The 20,199-nt window shown below is 44.4% G+C and overlaps 1 protein-coding gene across 3 annotated transcripts in view; it reads right to left on the bottom strand.

Annotated features, from left to right (window-relative positions):
• The window catches only part of EIF4E2 (eukaryotic translation initiation factor 4E family member 2), a 30,476-nt gene extending 10,623 nt beyond the window's left edge, over positions 1-19,853 (bottom strand). For 2 of the 3 annotated variants that reach the window (XM_079782266.1, XM_079782267.1), the window contains exons 1-6: positions 19,698-19,853; positions 13,505-13,619; positions 11,890-12,024; positions 7,308-7,412; positions 5,362-5,514; positions 5,129-5,265 (exon numbers count right to left, since the gene is read on the bottom strand). In XM_079782266.1, coding sequence (XP_079638392.1) covers positions 5,129-5,265; positions 5,362-5,514; positions 7,308-7,412; positions 11,890-12,024; positions 13,505-13,619; positions 19,698-19,717 — 665 coding nt within the window. In that variant the 5' untranslated portion in view covers positions 19,718-19,853. Of the gene's footprint in view, positions 1-1,088; positions 3,390-5,128; positions 5,266-5,361; positions 5,515-7,307; positions 7,413-11,889; positions 12,025-13,504; positions 13,620-19,697 lie in introns of those variants that run through there. The other variant, XM_079782265.1, reaches the window with a different exon arrangement.
• Between the last annotated feature and the right edge of the window lie 346 nt (positions 19,854-20,199).

Genomic DNA, 20,199 nt, shown 5'->3' with positions numbered 1-20,199 from the left:
TCCTGGTGACGGGAACGTGATGACGAACTCTGTGAGTCCAGGAGTGACATCAGAAGGCCCTTTCACTTCATTCCAAATTAAGACAAGGGCAAAGCAAAATCTGATGCTTGGGCAATGACCCAGGAAACCCCTCTCTCATTTTAACATTGAGATTTAAATACTATTTAAATGTCCAGAGAAATTACATGGTTGTGTTGAAGCTTCGTCTCCTGTATCCTTTTGTTTCCAGAAAGGCCTACACTAGTCCAAACAGAGCAGTTCTGTGTTAAAAACCTACACTAACCCATTCTGGCATTAAACTAGGCTCCCATTTTTTTTAGAAGTATCTTCCTTACATATTAAACCTCAACATGAAGAATCTGGGTGAAGAAATTTCCTCACATGGATACAGTGGAAATAAATTAGTTGGTCATAGTCACTGGGGTACAATGTAGACCAACAAATCACCTGCCTAAAGCTAGGTGCGAATATTCTAACTCTTTTCCATATGACATCCCAGGCATACTGGTAATATTAAAACTTGCTTCTTTTAAAGGTAAAAAAAAAAAAAAAAAAAAAAAAGTTAAATGTTAAAAGTGTCATATGAATGAAGCTTCTAAAATAATAACTGAGATTAATATAGCCTACAGGGAATTCTGGACAATTTCAAATGACAGAGTCAAAAGAGTCCCTTAAAGACCACTCTTGTTTCAGCTCACTTACCAGAAAGCAAACTGAGAGCAGAGGTCCAAGTCTGGGTAACTCCGAACTTGTCCCACCCTCCACCCCCTAAAGCCTGTTCATAGTCTTGCACTCAGCTGGCCCTCAATACTCATGGACAAGCTCCGCCTCCTACTAGTCTGGGCTTTCTTTACTTTGAACATCAGTAAGGAGTATCTTTCATAAGGCAGGCCAGCATTTAACACTGGTGTGACCCAGTGCCACCGGGCTGATTTAGCCACAACAGAAGGGATATTTGGTCGCTGCCTACAAAGTTCCATGTTTAAGTATAATGAAATCTAAACAAGGTTAAGGAAATCCCCACGATTTGACCCATTTCTCCTCTAGAACAAAGAAATAGTCACCTACCCTCAAGTTTCTCTGCAGAGAGGGCTGGTCACTTTTCCCAACACTGTGGCCCACTGAGTGAAGCTGGCCCTGTCTTCCCCTCTTCCATCCGGGCCAGATGCACAAAGAGATTCAATGGCACTATTCCAGAAGTTATTTCCTCACAAAATACTGCCCAGTTTTATCCTGGGGTCCCACGATTCTGGGTTGCAAGTCTGTCTTAGATTTCTTCTCAAAATGGAGGACACAGTGAGACACTTGATGCCTCCAAGGACCCAAACCTGTAAAACCTTAACTGCGATTGGCCTCATTAGGAGCCATGCACCTGAAGCGAACACTCCATCTAACAAGTTTCCCGTTTCTCAATGGGACCTGCTATTGGCAACACAAAGGTAGGAGGCAGCAGGCAGGCGTCACCTCTGTAGCAAAGCAGCTCTGGTGATGTGTGCAGCAGTGTGTGCCTCTCAGCTCACCTAGGAGCGCAGCAGGCAAAGGCCACAAGCAGTGTATTAGGGACAGGCTGGAAAAACCGAACAGTTGAAAAAGGACATTGGAAACACAGCAAGGTGGAGGTATACTTGACTGAGAAATCTAGGCCACTCCTACAAAAAGTCCCACCAGAACACTTGGGAGTATTCTCCACAATACTTTTTCCCTTCATTTTCCCTTAAATTCTCAAGTCCCAGCAGCTGCTGTCCTTGGCTCAAGCAAAGCCATACCTGTGAGAGGCACAGGAAAGGAGCAAAGCAGACCAGTTCTGACTTCTGTTCACATGTGATAAGGCACAGAGGGGGCTGAAGGTCAATTTGGTGCTTTCTGATCAACTTACTCAGGAAGGTGATGTCAAGCTCATCCCCTGGACCAATTATATTAGCTGAAATTAAGATCAATACATGTAACATAATAGCGGGAGGCAAGAGGGAAAAGGCCATAAGAGGTAACTCTTTGACAAATGCTAAAAACAGAGAATAGGTATTTCTACATACCATTTTCTAGAGACTTCAACCAATTTTGTATATGCAATAAACAAAGAAACAATGACACAAACACCTCCAGAAGGTTGAGCCTAGGGTGCTGTCCCAGTGTGTGTTTTGTGGAATCACAGGCCACGTGGAGACTGGTGGTCAGTCAGGATGGTACAAGCACAGGGTGTCGCTGCCAGAATGGAACAGCCACTTTGGAAACTTCCACATTACGCCCATAGCCACCTTCACAGATACTATCAGGCAACCTGACCCAGTGTCTGCAAAAATGTTTATTTTTGGTTTTGGTGGTAGCTCCCAAGAAAGCCTGAAGTAATATGAGGCTTGCTACAATTGTACATGCAGGTTAGGGCCTGCAGGCCAAGCTGCAGGTTACACAAGCCAAGCCACAAAGCATGTGAGGGGCTGGCACGTGCTGCAGTCAGATACCCTAAGGAGCAAACTCACGGAGAATGAAGATGCTTCCCCTCCTCAGATTCTAAGGCACAATTACCCTGGGAGAATGGGAAGGGCTAGAACATTGAGACCTTGCAAGCAGAGTTAGCCCAAAGAGGAGGATGACCTGGCCCTGAAGGGAAAGCGGAAGGGAAAGACTGGCAAAAAGCTTGTGGCTTGGGCAGCCCTGGCAGTGAGAAAACCCCATTAACACCAAGCAAGGAAGCTATATATGTACAGCTACACACAGATGGAAGCAGGAATTTACCTCCAAGCAAGAGATTTCTTTGAAGTAAAGGCAAATGACATCAGCAAAGCAAAGGCTGAGGATCCCCCCCTTTCCAACCTTAAGGACTTTTAAGCCGAATTCTACATCAGAAATCACTGTTCTTGTTAATCAGCGTGACTAGATGGAGACTGAAATTCAAGTACCGAAAATGGGTCTCATGTTGAGAGCTAGATGTCTCCTCGTTATGTCAGACCTCAGCAGAAGTAGAACAAATACCACATGACACTGTACAATGGGCTTATGGAAATGAGGCTGCATTCCCCCAATGGCCCTCCATGGAGAAGTCTGTGCCGTTCCTTAATATGGTGACAGTCAGTCTGAAAAGCCACTTCTTTGATGCACCATAAAGAGCAAGAGCATGAGACAAGCTAGTTTAGCACCATTTATTAAGTGATCTCAGCTGTTGTTGTAGCTGCTGTGTATCAGCCTGTTCTTAAAACATAAAATGCTCTTCCAATTCCTCTTGTCCAGGACAGAAGAATCTTCCAGGTAGCACGCCAACAGAACAAGAGACTCCGATGATGCCAGCTTCAATGATGGTGCCATCCAGAGAGGGAGAGGGTCATGGCACATTCAACCGCGGCTTCCAGAGGTTTTGAAAAAGGAGCCTTTGGGGGCCCAGCCTGCCTGGCATTCTAGTGGAAGTGCAAAAGGTTGGCACATTGGGAGAGGAAAGAGAGGGAGACGCAGGGAAAGTAGCATCTGGGTGTCAAGGAGGGTTTTCTGGTCCCTGTAGCTGCAGGCTGGAGTACTAGGCAGACCTCTGGATAAAGCGGCGAGCAGCAGTCTAAGGCAAAAAGCCCACAGGCTCTCCTAGACTCTGTAAGGACTTGAATACATTTCTACAAGTCAGGAAAAACTGCCTCAGGGCATTAGAAAGGTAGATCAGTGGAGAGGGGAAAAGTTGAAAAATACCTCTTTCCCTTCCTATCCAGGTGAAAAGCTTGCTTTTGTTGTTGTTGTTGTTGTTGGGGGGTGGGGGGGGTGGTTGTGTGTTTAGAAACCTTGAATGTAAGAGTCCTAGAAAAAGTAGGTGTGGACCTCTCCAGCCTGGACTGAGTCTAGCTGGAGGGCAGAAACTACTTCTACCCCAGAACAAAGAATAGGAAAAATGTGCTTAGAGAAAAACAATGCTAACACAGGACTGCTAAGTCAAGCAACCAGGGCAATGGCCAGCTAATAACTCTTGGCTGCTTCATTGAGACATAAGCAGCCATTTGATTATGAACGAACTCCTATGGCAGTGTTCCCAGTTAAAAACTGGCCCTTAGCTAGTTTTAGCTAACTCCACCCACATCATCTGTGACTGCATGGGAAAAAGACTCCCAAAATGGTCGGTCTGCTGAACACCATCACTGGGCTCATTATGGTCTTTAATAAGAATAACATTATGATGATATCATTTCTAATGATGATGATGATGACAGCAACAATAGTACTTGGCCCTGTAAGAGCCGTCTCCATCTGAGGACCTTCCATTACAAAGATTCAATCAGCCTCCCAACAACCCCGTTAGGTAAAGTTATCATTATCCCCCATTTTACAGACGGGGGAACTGAAGCAGAGTGGCAGAGACTTGCCAAAGGCACACAATGATGCTGGAGTCAAAGGAGAGAACTAACCCTAAAAGTCCCGACTCCTAGTTGGCTAGCTCTCCGTCCAGTTTTGAGAAAATCTAATAGCCACTCCCCACAACTTCATCATAGTAACCTGAACTTATTTCTGGCACTCAATCACTGAAGGAGCAATCCTAACTGGTGACTCTGTGTGGATGTCTGGCTCCATTTCCCTAAGTCCTAGGAAGAGGGCAAAGCAAAGCCTATTTCCTGTTGGCATTCATGCTTCTCAGATTCTACTCTAACAAACACTCTATTCTGCTTCCTCTAGGATTTCAGCTCTACACACAAGGAAATGGAGACACATTCCTGATAAGAAGTTAATTTCCCAGGATAAAGAAACAGACTGAAGCTAACAGGTTAAAAAGACATGCAAAAGTGGGGGGTTGGAGTGGACAGGGAGGACCTTCTTGTTCAGTGAAATTATCTTTAAAACAAGCAAGAAAAAGAAGAGTGCTTTGTCTTTCATTTTAAGACAGTGGTTAGCCAATGAAAGACAAGACAGCCCATGGAAATAAAGCAAGCCCAGGCACTGCAACTGGGCTTCTGCAGAGGGGCGCTCTCTGATACAGTGAGGTGAGCACGGAGCCTCACCAGCAAAGAGCTGCTACAAGTGGCCAGAAGCATTAGAGGGGAAGACTGCTCTGTACTGTTTCCACAAGTCAGTCTCCTGTACGACCGTATTCCTCTGGACCCAACTAAGAACCTACTTCTGCTAAGGTTAGGGATATGCACCCCCAAACCCCCCCAACACGTACTTGATGCTGTCGGTGTGGGTTTTGTATTCCATAATGGTGTTGGGAGGTAGGTTAAGCACTCGCCGAAGCGTATCCCGGATTCGGGCTGTGGTTGCTTGGTCGCTGGCAGTCTTATTCCATATTGAAATAATGTCCTCCTACAGGAGGAACAGAGGGACTCATCAAAGCAAACCAGAGGCAGTGAGGAGAGCAAAGGCAACACATGAAACCAGACCTGCCCGCAGGAAGCTTACCTGAAACCGGACAGAGACTACAGCCCCACAGATCTCCTCCCCAACCATGAACTGTTCCCCCAACATGGCCAGGATGAGATTCTCCCAGCAACGTGATGCCAAGCCCTTCCGCAGCCGAATAATCCACTTGCCACCATTTTTATTTGCATCATCCTATAAAAAGACAGAAAGCATTGAAGTTAAAATATGGTTTCACAGCTTTTTTTTTTTTTTTTTTTTTTGCATGAACACTAAAAGGTCTTGTCACTTTCCAATTATTCAACTTTATAGGAAAAATGTTAGGAAGAGAAGAGACAGAAAACAAAGAAAAACAAGGTGGGGATCCTTATACAAGCCATTACAAAAAGTGGCTGAACATACGATTTAAAAAGAATACTACCCAAGAATTAAAAAAGAAAAGAAAAAAAAGAATCCTGCCCTGGCCAGGTGACTCAGTTAGTTGGAGCACCACCCTGTACACCAAAAGATTGCAGGTTCAATTCCCGGTCGGGACACATACCTAGGTTATAGGTTTGATCCCCGGTTGGGGCATGTACAGGAGGCAACCTATCAATGTTTCTTTTTCACATCGATGTTTCTCACTCTCCCCCGCCCTTCCTCTCTCTCTAAAATCAATAAAAACATATTCTCAGGTGAGGATTAAAAAAAAAGAAGAAAAATCCTTTTTTGAAACTACTTTAGTAATCAAAATGAAATATCAGATCTCAAACACAGATCATGCCTCACTTTTATTATTATTTTCATTCCTCACTTTGTTTGCTAAGAGTTTACCAGGTGTCATCATGTCCCAAATACACAAACAGGAAGCCACAGTCTCTCCCAGACCCAGTCTAGCTGAGGAGACAGACAAGAACATTAATTACAGCAGGATAGTCTGTCGAGCACTACCGTATCAGAGGTATGCACAGTAAATTAAAGAATGAGACCTCTAAAAAGATTAAAAAAAAAAAAGAAAAAAAAAAAAAAGAATGAGACCTCCAGAAAATACTCAAGAAGAGGAAACATTTAAGCTGGGTCTTGAGGGGCACAGGAGTCAGCCAGGCAGAGCAGGTGAAGAGGCTGCAGGCACTGGGAAGAGCATGAATCTGCGCAGACTCTGAGTGTGAGATGGGGGTAGTCAAAGGAAGGTCCAGCAGCACCAGAGGGAAGATGTGGAAATGATGGGAGACGAGGCCTGAAAGGTAAACTAGCTGCAAGATCATGTGAGCAACAGAGAGCTGCATAACATTTGTAATTTTGTGGGTGGGTGGGAGGGAAGGTGTGATCACATTTGTCTTCTAGAAAAATGCCATGGTGGCTCAGAGTAAAGGATGGATTTCAGCAAAGCAAAGAGATCAGCTCTGGGTCTCCAATTAGTGCCTGTAAGCTTATTTTTTACCCACTTTAATCATAAGTATACTAAGGTAATATACTACACACACAGCCAGTTCTACGGGAATAAGGGGAAAAAAACAGCCCAGCCATTCTGGCTCAGTGGTTGAGCGTCGACCTATGAACCAGGAGGTCGTGGTTTGATTCCCAGTCAGGGCACATCCCTGGGCTGCAGGCTTGATTCCCAGTGGGGGATATGCAGGAGGCAGCCGATCAATGATTCTCTCATCATAGATATTTCTATCTCTCTCCCTCTCCCTTCCTCTCTGAAATCAATAAAAACATATATTTTTTAAAAATTAAATAAAATGAAACCTATCCTTTAATGTTGTTACATACCACTTTAGTGATGAAACAATCTTTCAAAACCACCCAGCACCAACCCACCCAGACAAACAATGGCACTAGTGTCTTTTCCTGGAGGTCCCAGCTCTTAAGGCTGTACCAAACAGTAATGCAGTTTTGAAAGAAGGCTTAAAGTACTTTTAACCTTGGCAGGGCTAGCATCCCCATCTCCCCCCAACAACCCCCCCCCCAAAAAAACCCCGCAACTTTCTGAGGCCCTTAGTCCTCACCTCCCACATGGGTTTAATTCCTTCTTTGAAGAGATGGAAGTCACTGTGGCCTGTCAGGTCCCCAGGACGTACCATGTGGCTGTAAAACCTCCAGAATTGCTCCACCTGTGAAGAGAGGGCCCCAGAGTACAGAAGATGTGACCTTTCTTTTTCTTTGATTGAATGCAAGACTTATCTAAGAGAAAAGCATAAACATGGAAGACACACTGTTACAGGCTATACTTTGGAAGGATACATTTTCATTTGGAGGACTGTGTGGGAGGAAGGGTGTGTTAGATGAAAGCATATGGTATAGCTGGATAAAAGAAAAAGGTAATATTGTTGATACAAGAAAAACTCTAAGGCCTCAGCCAGGAACCTTGGCTGGTGAAGTCATGCCAGTCAATATGCATCCTCCCGCAGAGGCCACAGGATAACCATGACATCATGTGAGGACCTTGTTTTACATAATGGAAACCCTTTAGCTCTAAGGCATATTAAGTGCCACATAACCTCAGTCTAAATGCATTTTTTAGAACCAAATACCCTCTTTCTTTAAAAATATATTTTTATTAATTTCAGAGAGGAAGGGAGAAGGAGAGAGAGAGAAACGTCAATGATGACAGAGAATTATGGATCGGCTGCCTCCTGCATGCCCCACACTGGGGATCGAGCCCGCAACCTGGGCATGTGCCCTGACCAGGAATCGAACCATGACCTCCTGGTTCATAGGTTGATGCTCAACCACTGGGCCACGCCGGCCGGGCCTAAATACCCTCTTGATCAAAGACTGTTTACTCAGCAGCATTAGCTACAGTGAAATACATTTTAGTTCTACTTAGTTACTGAGCACAGTGATAAAATCAACCACATGCAATATGCTGCATCATGGTGCCTTTCTAAGGCCAGGACAGTCCAAACCAAGCAGGACTTAGCCTCTAATACTTAGGGTTTAAGTCCCTCTTCTTCTCATATAAATGTATATTTCAATTACAGTTTATATTCGATATTATCTTGTATTAGTTTAAGGTGTACAGCATAGTGATTAGACAATCATATACTTTACCAAGTATTCTCCCAATATTTCCTGTACCCACCTGGCACCTTACACAGTTATTACAATACTAGAGGCCCGATGCACGAAATTCGTGCAAGAGTAGGCCTTTCTTCCCCAGGCTGCTGGCACTGGCTTCCCTCTGGCACCCGGGACCCGGGCTTCCCTCACAGCCCAGGTTTCATCCGGAAGGACGTCCGGTCTAATTAGCAAATTATGCTTTTATTATTATAGATTATTAATTATATTCCCTATGTCGTACTTAACATTGCCATGACTATTTTGTAACTACCAATTAGTACCCCTTAATCCCTTCAACTTTTTTACCCAATCCCCCAACCCCTCGCTCCTCTGACAACCTTCAGTCTGTTCTCTTTAAGTCCCTCTTCTTACCTAGAACATCTATGTTTCTCCTTGCCCCTCCTTCAAAGTCCTGTTAGAAAAGCTGACACCCTTCTCTAGCAATTGCAGACTTATTTATACTCATCATGCTAGTCCTTCCTGTTCCTCTCAGTGGTGCCTTGCGACATGACTTTCCTACCCCTCTGTCTCACAGAGGACACCTACAAAGTACTGGCCAGCGAAGAGGCACACTTTAGGAGGAAAGAGAAGATGTACAACAGGCTGGAGAGAAACAACTGATATTGCCAACACACTGCCCAGGAGGCTCTAAACAGACACACAGCAAGACACCAGAATTGTGCAGCTGAAAATGGATACTTAGTACACAGAGATTCAGGTCATATTTCTAGATCTGGTTAGCAACTAAGAAAGAGACCTTACACTATGTACAATGGCTATTCCTTCAGTCCTCTAAGAACAGGAACACAGGCAGTGTCTCATGTTACAAAGAAGTCAGGAATGAGCGCCATTTGTAGGACTTTAATGCAGTCTCTCACCTCAGCAACTGCTATGCTTAACTGTATAAGGGATAGTAAATGGTCAAATGTATACAATGAGCAATAATCTTTTCAAACTGAACACAGTGGGAAGAAATAAAGTACACCAAGTAGAAACTGTGGCTCACTGTAAAATAGGAATTAGAGAGGGACTGTGGGGTAGAAAGGTACACAAACCATCCCCAATTCCTCAGTCAAGCACTGCTTCATTAATGGTTTGGCCTTCTCCAATCTTACAGCCAGACTATACAATTGTACAGTCACAATCTTATATCTAAACCATGAGAAATGAAGTAGAAAGCTCAAGAAATATTATTAAACTTTAAAAGACGTTTTTCCTTCTCTTTAGGCAACTTTGGTTTCTGAAACTCTTCATTGAAACAAAAAAAAAATAAAAGAAGTGTTCAGACTCAGAATATGAGGTGCAGAAAAGACCTCAGAACTACCTTACTCATTTTATAGTTGAGAAAATGGCTTCAGAACTTGCCCCAGCCCACAGTCAAGCACCAGATAAATGAGCCTTGCCACCCCCAAGTCCAATGCTCTTCCCATTTTAAAACACTGCCTTCTTAGTCACCCTGATTTCAAGAACTTTTACTAGTTAAATATTAGGATTAAAGACAAATGGAAATACTGCTTTGGATTTAATAAAAGATTTCACAATGTAATTATTTCTCTGTGAGGATTTAATACTGTGAGGCTTTCTTAATGCTGTGAATTACATGACAGCTGACTTCAAACACTGTCACACATCCAGTGAGTACTGAAGCATGACCCCCCCAGATGATGCTCATGGCCAACTCTATTCAACTTAACATATATGCCAAAAGAGAAAACAAACCCCTCCTTTCACAAGCTGGGTAACTTCACATATGCTTTCTTTAAGAGGGAAAGAAAAGTGCTAGAAATATTCGTAACTACTACAAAATAACTGAACAGAATCCTGAATGAAAACTTAATCCCCAGTTCAGTGTCTTCTCTGATCCTCCAAATGTTCAACCAGATGTTCATAAATAAAGGCTGCTATTTTACCTGTAAAGGTCATTCCATTCCCATATAGCAGGTAATAAAACTTTTGTGATAGATTCAGAAATGTTAGGACTACAGTTAGGACCCCTGAACATGGTTTGTTTGAACTGCCCGGGTCATTTGAAAAAACAGTGTAAGTGGACCCTCCTTGTGCTTCCCAATAGCACTTCTGTCTCCCTGTGTTAGAATTCCTAGCTACGTCTCATTTCCCTAATGACAAAGGAATTAATTCATTTTAGAACCCTACTAGTCCCTTGAATTCATTCAACAAACAATTCTCGAACCAAATATGCACCAGTGCACAAGCTATTTTTAATATTTCAAAAAAGCCTAAATTTACCAGTGTTAAGGGAGCATATATCAACTCAATATAGTAATGGGATGACCTGATTACCAGTTATATGTGTAGTATATCTGATCAATAATAAATAGATAAATAAATGTAGCTTGTCTAGCATGATGCAAACATTTAAAAAACTGAAGGCTCATGTCATGCATTCTGGTATACTGGAAAGGTGAAAAAATATGGGCTTTGGAATGTGGCTTTTACAGCCTGCCAAACCTGAGTTTCAACACTGGTTCCTCCACTTAGTCAAATAAATTCCAACTGACTTGACTTTAGATCAGATAGTTAACCCAAATTTCCCTTTTCTCATTTCTAAAATATGGATAACATCACTGACCTCAAAAGGCTATCATGAGGACCAAAGGAAGTTACATAAAGTGGCTGTTACTGTGTCTTTCCTCCTTATTACTTTACTGTAACATTTACTGCCTATTAAAGTTTCATTTTCCAGTATCTGCATTTTAAACAGGGCAGATACCCCAACTATTTCAAGAAAATAACAAACCCGGCATTTGATTATGCCCAGAGATAGAATGTATAGCACACAGGAAGTACATAATCTGTGCTGAACACAAAGCTTCTTAGGGAACACAAACCTAGCTACCTATGAAGGTGATAAGACAGAGCCTGGGCTCCCTGTTCTGACAATACCCACAAAAACAATTAGAGACTTCCTTTTCATGCTGAAGACAGGAAAAATATGATATTTTATACATAATTACAAACAGATCCAAAATCCTAATGAAAGGTTCTTAAATACAAAGGAAACTTTTGAACTTTACTCTTGACTTAACTATCAAGCTTCATGAGAATAGATACCATGTACTATAAACTTTTCACCCTGGCTGGCATGGCTCAGTTGGTTGGAGCATTCTCCCATGCACTGAAGGGGCTTGGGTTCGATTCCTGGTCAGGGTGTGTATGGGAGGCAGCCAACTGATGTTTCTCTCCCCCTCTCCCTTCCTCTCTAAAATAAATTTTTAAAAAATTATATCTCCACCCACCCCTGGACACTCTGCACATAGTAAGGACTCACTAAATATCTACTTAAACAAACCTGTATTTTTGTATTGTCCCTTTCTGATCAGTTCCACAATTACACACTAATTACCTATGGATATCTAATGAGAAACCTAAGAATGAACAAATCTGACCTCGGGGACTCAGGTCAGCTGACTAAGGAAACCAGAATCCTAGAGGTTACCAGGAGGATAAACAAACATAATGATATAAATACAGGCATGAATTTACTACTGAGGCTCACTAAGTACTCACAGAAGCAAAGGTGCCAATCTGTTTGATATTCTGTTCATAGCTCTGTGAGCTGGTGGGTCGGCCGGGAGTTCTCCTGGAGTACCAGAAAGTGTAGTTGTACTGCAGGGGATGCTCTGCTGGTCCCGGGACAACAGCCTGTACATTAAAGGTGTGTTAGTCCTGGCCATTTATCACATGCTCTGAGACTGAGAAAACATTTTATAGCATCACCCCTTACTACCTCCCCAATTTAAAAAGGATACATGCTCGCCCTAGCTGGTTTGGCTCAGTGGATAGAGTGTCGGCCTGGGGACTGAAGGGTCCCAGGTTCAGTTCTACATGCCTAGGTTGCGGGCTTGGTCCCCAGTGGGGGGAGTGCAGGAGGCAGCCGATCGATGATTCTCTCTCATCACTGATGTTTCTATCTCTCTCCCTCTCCACTCCTGTCTGAACTCAATAAAAGTATTTTTAAAAATTAAAAAATATATACATGCTCAATTACCTGCAATGTGCTCACGATTCTGTTTACACAGTAAATTTCTGTAGTAATTAATGGATTCTAAATTCCTGTAACATTTTACCTATGTTCTTATAGCTTTTGTAACTTTTTACTTCATAAGTATTTATGTTTGTGTATTATCTGTATATATTCCCAGGTCCAGCACCGCTTCCTCTATGCCACTATCGCATATTGGCTAGTGACCTAGGACAAGTTGTTTAACCTGTCTGTGCCGCAGCTACTCATCTGAAAAATGGGGTAATCATCATCTCATATGGGTGTTGAGAGGATAAAATAATTTAATAGATATAAAGTGCTTAGCACAGTGCTTGATACATAAGAAGTACTCAATAGCCCAGCCAACGTGGCTCAGTGGTTGAGCGTCAACCTATGAACTAAGATCAGGGTTCGAGTCCCAGTCAGGACACATGCCCGGGTTGCGGGCTTGATCCCCAGTGTGTCAGCTGACTATGGAAACCAGAAACCAGAATCCAGGAGGCAGCCGATCAATGATTCTCTCACTGATGTTTCCATCTCTCTCCCTCCCTTTCCTCTGCCTGAAATCAATAAAAACCTATTTTTTTAAAAAAGTACTCAATAAATGTCAGCTACTATTATTACCACCACTATTAAATGTTAGCTCCTTGATCCACAGTTTTATTGACCTTTGTGTCCTCTTAGCCCTGAAATGCTTGTATTTGGAAGGTACTAAATATTGCAGAATAAAGCAATTGATGATTGCTTTTCAATAAATAAGTTGATCCATCTATGTCTATTCTCTAAATTTTCTCTTTTCCAAGTCATTTTAGTTTAGACTATTACTGACTAAAGAGTCTAAAATTTCAAGGGATGTACAGGATTTTAAATACTCAGCAGCAGATTATGAAGCAAATAAGGCCTTGTTAACGGCAGGGTTATTCTCCCCTACCTCAGGCTAGCAGAATGCTGGGAAGCAAGGCGGCATCTCAAGGTCCTGTGGTAAGGGAACAGTTCTGAGTCCCAAAATGAACTCCAATGATTCAACAATTTTTTCTTGAGAACAAAATCAGGTATTACAAAATAGCGTGCAATCGTTAACCTGGTATCTTCCAGATAAACAGATTCCATGAGATAACCAAATTTCGAGTCCCAACTCACCTTCCTCTTGCTGCTGCTCTGACTTTTGTCCCGTTCCATTTTTTCCTTCTCACCATCTTTCTGTGTGCTGTTTTCTTCATTCTGATCATGGTCACCACTGTCATCATCTTTCAATCTAAGTAGAAAGGCAAAACAGTGTTATCCCATGACTGAACTGATTCTTGCTTACCTAACAAAGCCACCAGGTCAAATGAACTACCATGGGAAAAGCCCAAAGTCACTCAAAATACCGGCAATGAGATGAGAGAAGGGCAAGGGAATGTAGAAAGTCAATTAGGAAGATTAAACAAAAATGAAATGCCCATTAGCTAATGTGTGAATTCCAGAAAGCATCCTCTTCCAGTTTCAGAACAGGCTCCACAAAGAAGCAAGAGGTAAACAGCTTAAGGAACTGTTTTCTTGACCAAAAATAAAGAGTCAATAATCAGAAGAGTTTCTGGATTAAGTAACTGCTTTGGCATTTGGAATGAAGTTTTAAAACTTACCTATCCTAAGCCCATTTTGCTTCGTATTTGGAGCATCGGACCTTGGACTGAAGGGTCGAGGGTTCAATACCTTGGGTTGAAGGCTCGATCCCCGGCCTCCTGGGAGGCGCGTGCAGGAGGCAACCAATCAATAGGTCTCTCCCCCTCTCTCTTAAAAAAAATCAATGGAAAAAATATCCTCAGGTGAGGATTAACAAAACAAACAAAAAAAACTTATCTACCTATTCTTCTTGTTCTGACCATCTCTCCTATCCTTCCCAACTGCTACTGCTTTAGTCCAGGCCCTCTTCTTACCATCTCAGTTATTACAATAAATTCCTAAATGGTTTCCCAACACAAATTATATCCTCCCTCTATCCATCCTCCACATAGCCACCAGCATGATCTTTCTAAATGCAAACAGTCCATTTAAGTTCCATGCTTAAAACGCTCAACTGTCCCTTGCCCTTTGCTGTCCACCCTGAAGGATAAAGTACAATTAAATGCAAGATCCTTTAGAATCCGACTCCTGCCTGCTAGCACCGCCCCCCAAAGCATCTATATTCCCACATCTGTGCTCTTTGCAAGCACTCCCTCAGCCTAAAGTGCCATTCCTCCCACATCTGTTCCTACTAGATGGAAGGATCCCTTAGAACAGTGTCTTACTAATCTTTGTATATCCAGCACCAAGGGAAGGAAGATGCTGAATAAATGATAAATGGGGAAAAAATGACTGAAAGAAGAAATAATGACTTCTTGCCTATAAGTATGATCAAATATACTTTAAGAGCTGCCGTTTTAAGAGCAGCGAAACTACCCTAACGCTTTCAGCTACAGCTAAAGTTCACTGGATTAAGACAAAAAAATAAACAGAAAGTGAGTTCACAAAGATAATTAGAATGCTGTTTAGTCTAGAGCTGGATCTTCTTTGAAATCACCTTTCTGTCCCTAATGACTACCTCGTCCAGTGATGGCGAACCTATGACATGCGTGTCAGCACTGACACACGTAGCCATTTCTGATGACATGCGGCCGCTGAGGCGGCCGCATGCCGAGGATGAAACATTTGCTGCTCCTGAGGATGAAACATTTGCGAAATAATGTTTTTTCCTCAAAGTGACACACTACCCGAGTTATGCTCAGTTTTTTGGCCAAGTTTGACACACCAAGCTCAAAAGGTTGCCCATCACTGATCTAGTCAAATGGAATTAGCCAACTCTCAAGAAAGGTACTAGAAATGCTCAAATTATAACTCAGATATTACCCTACACAGACACAAAAACCTTTTGTAAAGCACCTTTTTTCTGCCCATGAATCTTCACTGCCTAGCACATAAAAAGCATTCAATAAATGTTAGAATTCATGAGCTAGCCATGTGTTGTAGAATATACTCAGGTGGCCATGCACTGTACCATAAATGTCCCCACCCCCACCCTGGACATGACTATGAAGGGCACCTGACAAAAGGGCAGTCTAGCCTGGCCAATAACCTATGACTCAGGGCCTTGCTCAAAATTATGAGCAGATTCCTTCCTCAGCTTTTCATACAAAAGATGAACGATCACAGAGTTAGAGCTGCGGCAGGCATATAGGTCCCACACAAGAAAAGCCACAAAAAAATAAAGACAATGAGCAAAGGCAGAGAAAGCCAGTTGGGAAAAGGGAATAGAGCAGAGGAGCAGAGAGAGTAGAGATTGGCTTTGATTGTGATGCTATCATTCCACTGGCTTCGTTTGGCCTCCCTGGACTTCTGGGAAACCATTATCTGTGCTATGATACCCTTCCCCTTATGAAACTTTCCGAAAGGAGCCTGTATAGCACACAAGTCCCACAACATGTACCAAGCACCTATTGCTGGTATCAGACACTAGAGTTTCTGTCCCCAAGGACCTGATTGAGGACACATACTCGGGCCTCAGCATGGTACAAAGGACCCTCCTCTACCTACATGTGCCAATACCATCTCCTGCCTGGTCCCAACAAACTCCCTTCACTGTAGTAGTGATCAACCTATTTGCAGTCCCCTGACCTCACCCCTGTTATGCTCATTATGTGGTCTCTTCTTGGAGAACCCTCTTCCCCTACCTACACTGTCCCTCAGAACTAAGAGTGAGGACCACTTTCTCTTGGAAATCTTTCCTAATCTCTCCCAAGGTGGAGCCTAGGCACCCCTCTTCTGGACTTTCCCTAATAAATGTTTGTACTTGTCCCAGCTATGTCATGGCCAGTTTTTTGTCTCCTGATTAAGAACATGGGTTTTTCTATTGCTTAGGCCCAAGACAGTTCCTAACTCTCTTCCTTAGGGCAGACTCCAGGGACTCAAACCATTTCCCTCTTTTCTCAGCTTCCAAACATCCTCGCTATCCTCTGGGTTCCCGTGCCTTAAGTCTTGGTTGAAGAGGGACACAGTTACCCAGCATCTCTCATTTTGCTATTCCAAGCAAAGCATGTAAGTTCCTTTCTTTGTGGAGGTTTTGCTGCTAATCACTACTAGAAAACAGAAAAATAACAACAAAATAATTATGTCAAGAAAAAACAACACTACTGTGATCCCTGAACCATATTTTCTGACTCCCTTCTAAGACAGTCATTGGAAACCCTCCTGGATCTTCATCCTGTGCAGTTACCTCTTGAGGGTGGAACTAACCTGCACTTAAGGCAAGTTATTTGTATCCTTTCTTCCAGAGTTACTCTTCCTAGTGTGAAGCTAAATTTGAGCCAAAATATAATCCAGACTGAAAAATCAGTGCTCCCTAGACTCAGGTGGGCAATTAGTATCTCTGAAGCTGTCCAGACCGAGTTGCACCTAAATAGCTTACCAAGCTCTTGCTCAGATATGTCCCCATACTTTCTGACTAGACAGATTCCTTGTGGGTAAGGACTTGGTCTAATTCATTTTTATATGTACAGGTCTAATTCATTTTTATACGTATAGCATCAGAAACATGTTTGGTGAATGGATTTCTAAAATCAAAGTAATACAAGTCAGAATACGATGAATACCAAATAAGTAGTTCAGACAATAGTTAAGAATGGGCTAAAAGCTAACAAAGACTGAGGAACAACATCAAGTTTGGCATCTAGATCTGAAAACCAAGTTACACAGTTGGGACTGTAATACAGTGAAAGCATCTTAGGGTTTTGCATATGAATAGGATCAATGGCAATAGTAGCTAATGACTTGATAGATGTGTGTGTGGGGGGGGGGGGGGCAATTATAGTCTTAGATTACATTCCTAGAAGTGGAGCTCACACAGTAAAGGAGGCTCCAGTTCTTCATTGATCTGAGCCCATCAGATTAGACTACAGTACTTAACTCCAGGCACTGGATTTTTAGGTTTCTGGCAAATTGAAACAAGTCCTTAGGAACCATGGTGAAGAGTGCAGAAGCCAAGTATGTAAGGTGTAAAAACTGTAGTTTTTGTAAAAAAACAACACAAAAACAACTAAAGCAAAACTAGGGGTAGGAGTGCTGTTTTCAATCGCTAATTTCAAAGGAAAGAAAGCTTTGGTTTTTTCCTGCGTAGCTAGAAGACAGACGTTAAAATATTCTGGGTCAGTGTAAGGAATAGTTAATAATTAGAACAAATTAAAAATGACCCAGGTTAATTTTTGTCAAGAGGTGCTTGAACCAAGGTTAAAGAAATCTGGGTTTGAATCCCATCATGTGGCCCTTCCTGTTGTTGTGGGCAAGTTACTTAACCTCAAAGCAGCTTATTTTCCTTATCTGTAATAGGAGGTAACAAGATCCCCTTTGCAGGGTTGTTAGGAGTAGAAATAATATATGAAAAGTATCTAGCAAGCTGCCCTGAGAAGCCATTATTGACATTCTTTAATTAACTTACTGCAGACCTCCAATGGGTAGGACCGTGCCAGATGATCCTTAAAGTATCTAAGGATAAACTTTTGATTTGTTCAATTCAGTGGAGGAAGGGGTACAGGACTGGCAGACAGCTCCACTGAGGCAGGCCTTAGATCTGGCACTGGGGGTGGCAGGGTTTATGATGGAGAAGGGGTTAGTATAGGGATGGACACAGCTAAGCAGTTGGCTGCAGAAGTGCTCTGCCAAAGACTAGAAGAAGAGTCCTCTCCTGCCTGGCCATGGTGGCTCAGTGGTTGAGCATCGACCTATGAACCAGATTCCCAGTCAGGGCATCTGCCCAGGTTGCAGGCTTGATCCCTGATCGTTCAGGAGGCAGTCAATCAGTGATTCTCTCTTGTCATTGCTGTTTCTCTCTCTCTTCCTCTCTGAAATCAATAAAAATCCTATATAATAAAAGGCTAATATGCAAATGGACTGAACGGTGGAACAACTGGTTGCTGTGATGCGCACTGACCACCAGGGGGCAGACGCTCAACACAGGAGCTGCCCCCTGGTGGTCAGTACACTGGGGGGGCGGGGGGGGGGGGGGGGGGGGCGTGGTGGTAGGGTCGTCGCAGCTCAGCCAGAAGCCAGCCGCTGGAGTCTTTCCCGCTTTCATGGCAGTCAGGCACCACCACCCCCCACCTCACCCACCCCCGCCCCGCCCAGTGCACGAATTTCGTGCATGGGGCCTCTAGTATTTTATGAAACGAGTCCTCACCCCACAACCAAGAAATGTTTTTGAGGAGCTGTCTGGAGTGCTGGAATCCATGACCTCTGAATATGCACTTCAGCACTCATTGTACTGGGGGGAAAAACAATTCCCCATCAGCAGCAGCAGGTCACAACCTAAACTAATAGTAATTTCACTTCGCATTTATACATCACCATGTAGCAATTTACAAAACACCCTTAAGCAAAGCTGAATCTGATTTGACCCTTCTAACACCCCTGTGCGGCAGCAGGGCACTAAAGTGGCTTAAATAACCATGGCTCAGAGATTGGGAAACTTTTCTGCTGTCAAGGAACTGGTAATTGGTGGGTCTGGGGCTGGAAATCTAGGTCTTCGGAAGAGCAGACAGATTTACTACACTACTTAAAAAGAGAGCTAAGAACATACTCTACCTAAAGGTACAATCGCTGCAGGGAAATACGGAAAATTACTTTGCATTTCCTTTCTGCATCTCCACAGTTTGTTGCTGGAACCAGGAATCCGATAGGCTACAAACAGAAGTCGAGTAGGGGCCAGGACAAATATACCCGCTGGGCAAGAAACTGAGAAGCTCCCGGAGAGTGTGTGGGAAGGGAAAAGGAGGGGGAGGAGAAAGGAAGTAGGAAGGAGTCTCAGGAAGACGACGAGAACTCTGTTTAACTGAGCAGCCACGGTGCCGAGCGCAGCAGCCACGTTACCTCACTGCATCTGCACAACTCTAGGCACGGGCTCTGTTACCGTTCCCACTGTGCAGAGGAGAAAGCGGAGACGCAGGAGGAGAGATCACCTGCCCAGGCCAGAATGAGGAAAGCTGGATTCAGAAATTCAGAAGCGGCCGGCTGAGGAACACCCCTACCCCTCCACGCCGCTAGCAACCCGCACCCGCCGGGGCGGGGCGTCCGAAAATCTTCTTCCGGGCGGCACAACCACCCGTCTCCCGTCCCCAGCGCCTCGCCCCGGTCCGGACTGCCTTGGGGTCCCCGGAACCCTTGCACCCCGCCTTCCCGCCGGCCGCCTGGGCGGGCTCCAGCCCGCAGCCCGCACCCGAGAGGGAGCCCGGCGCCGTGGAGCTGGCGCCGCCGCCAGGCGCGGCCGGGACGGGTGCGGGGAACGGTTGGGGGAAGGGGCCCCGGGAGGCGGCCGCACGCCACTCACGCGTCGAACTTGTTGTTCATCCTCTCGCCGTCGCCACTGCCTCACGGAGTGACTTCCGCTCCGCCGGGTCCCTCCGCCTAGGGCCCGGCCACTTCCGGTTGCGCGGGGAGCCGCGGAACGTAGGCTCGCGGGCCCGGTGGGGGGCGGATATCCCGGGACGCCAGCCCAGGGCGGCTGCGCGGACGTGCCCGGGCTCGGGGACAGCACCGGCTGCTGTGGTCTGACGGGTCCCTGGCGGCCGCCCGCCCTGTGGCTCCGAGGAATCTCTCCCCGCCCAAGGCGGGCGCGCTGTCCCCTCCCGAGGCTCCGGGAGGGAGATCGCGCCGCAGCGCGAAGGTGCGGGCTCTGCCCTCCGCTGGGCACAGATCCCGACCCCACCCCCAGAGCGGGCTGAAGGATCCTGGACTCAACCTCCCCCGGGCAGTTTTTTCCTCTTTGTTACTGGCGATGCTATACTATAGTACCTGCCTCTTCAGGTTGCCGTGTGGATTGAACAAGATAA

This window comes from Cnephaeus nilssonii (assembly GCF_951640355.1).
Source record: "Cnephaeus nilssonii genome assembly, chromosome: 10".
NCBI classification, from domain to species: Eukaryota; Metazoa; Chordata; class Mammalia; order Chiroptera; family Vespertilionidae; genus Cnephaeus; species Cnephaeus nilssonii.
Note: the sequence above shows the minus strand (reverse complement) of the source record. Positions and strands in the feature narration are given on the sequence as shown.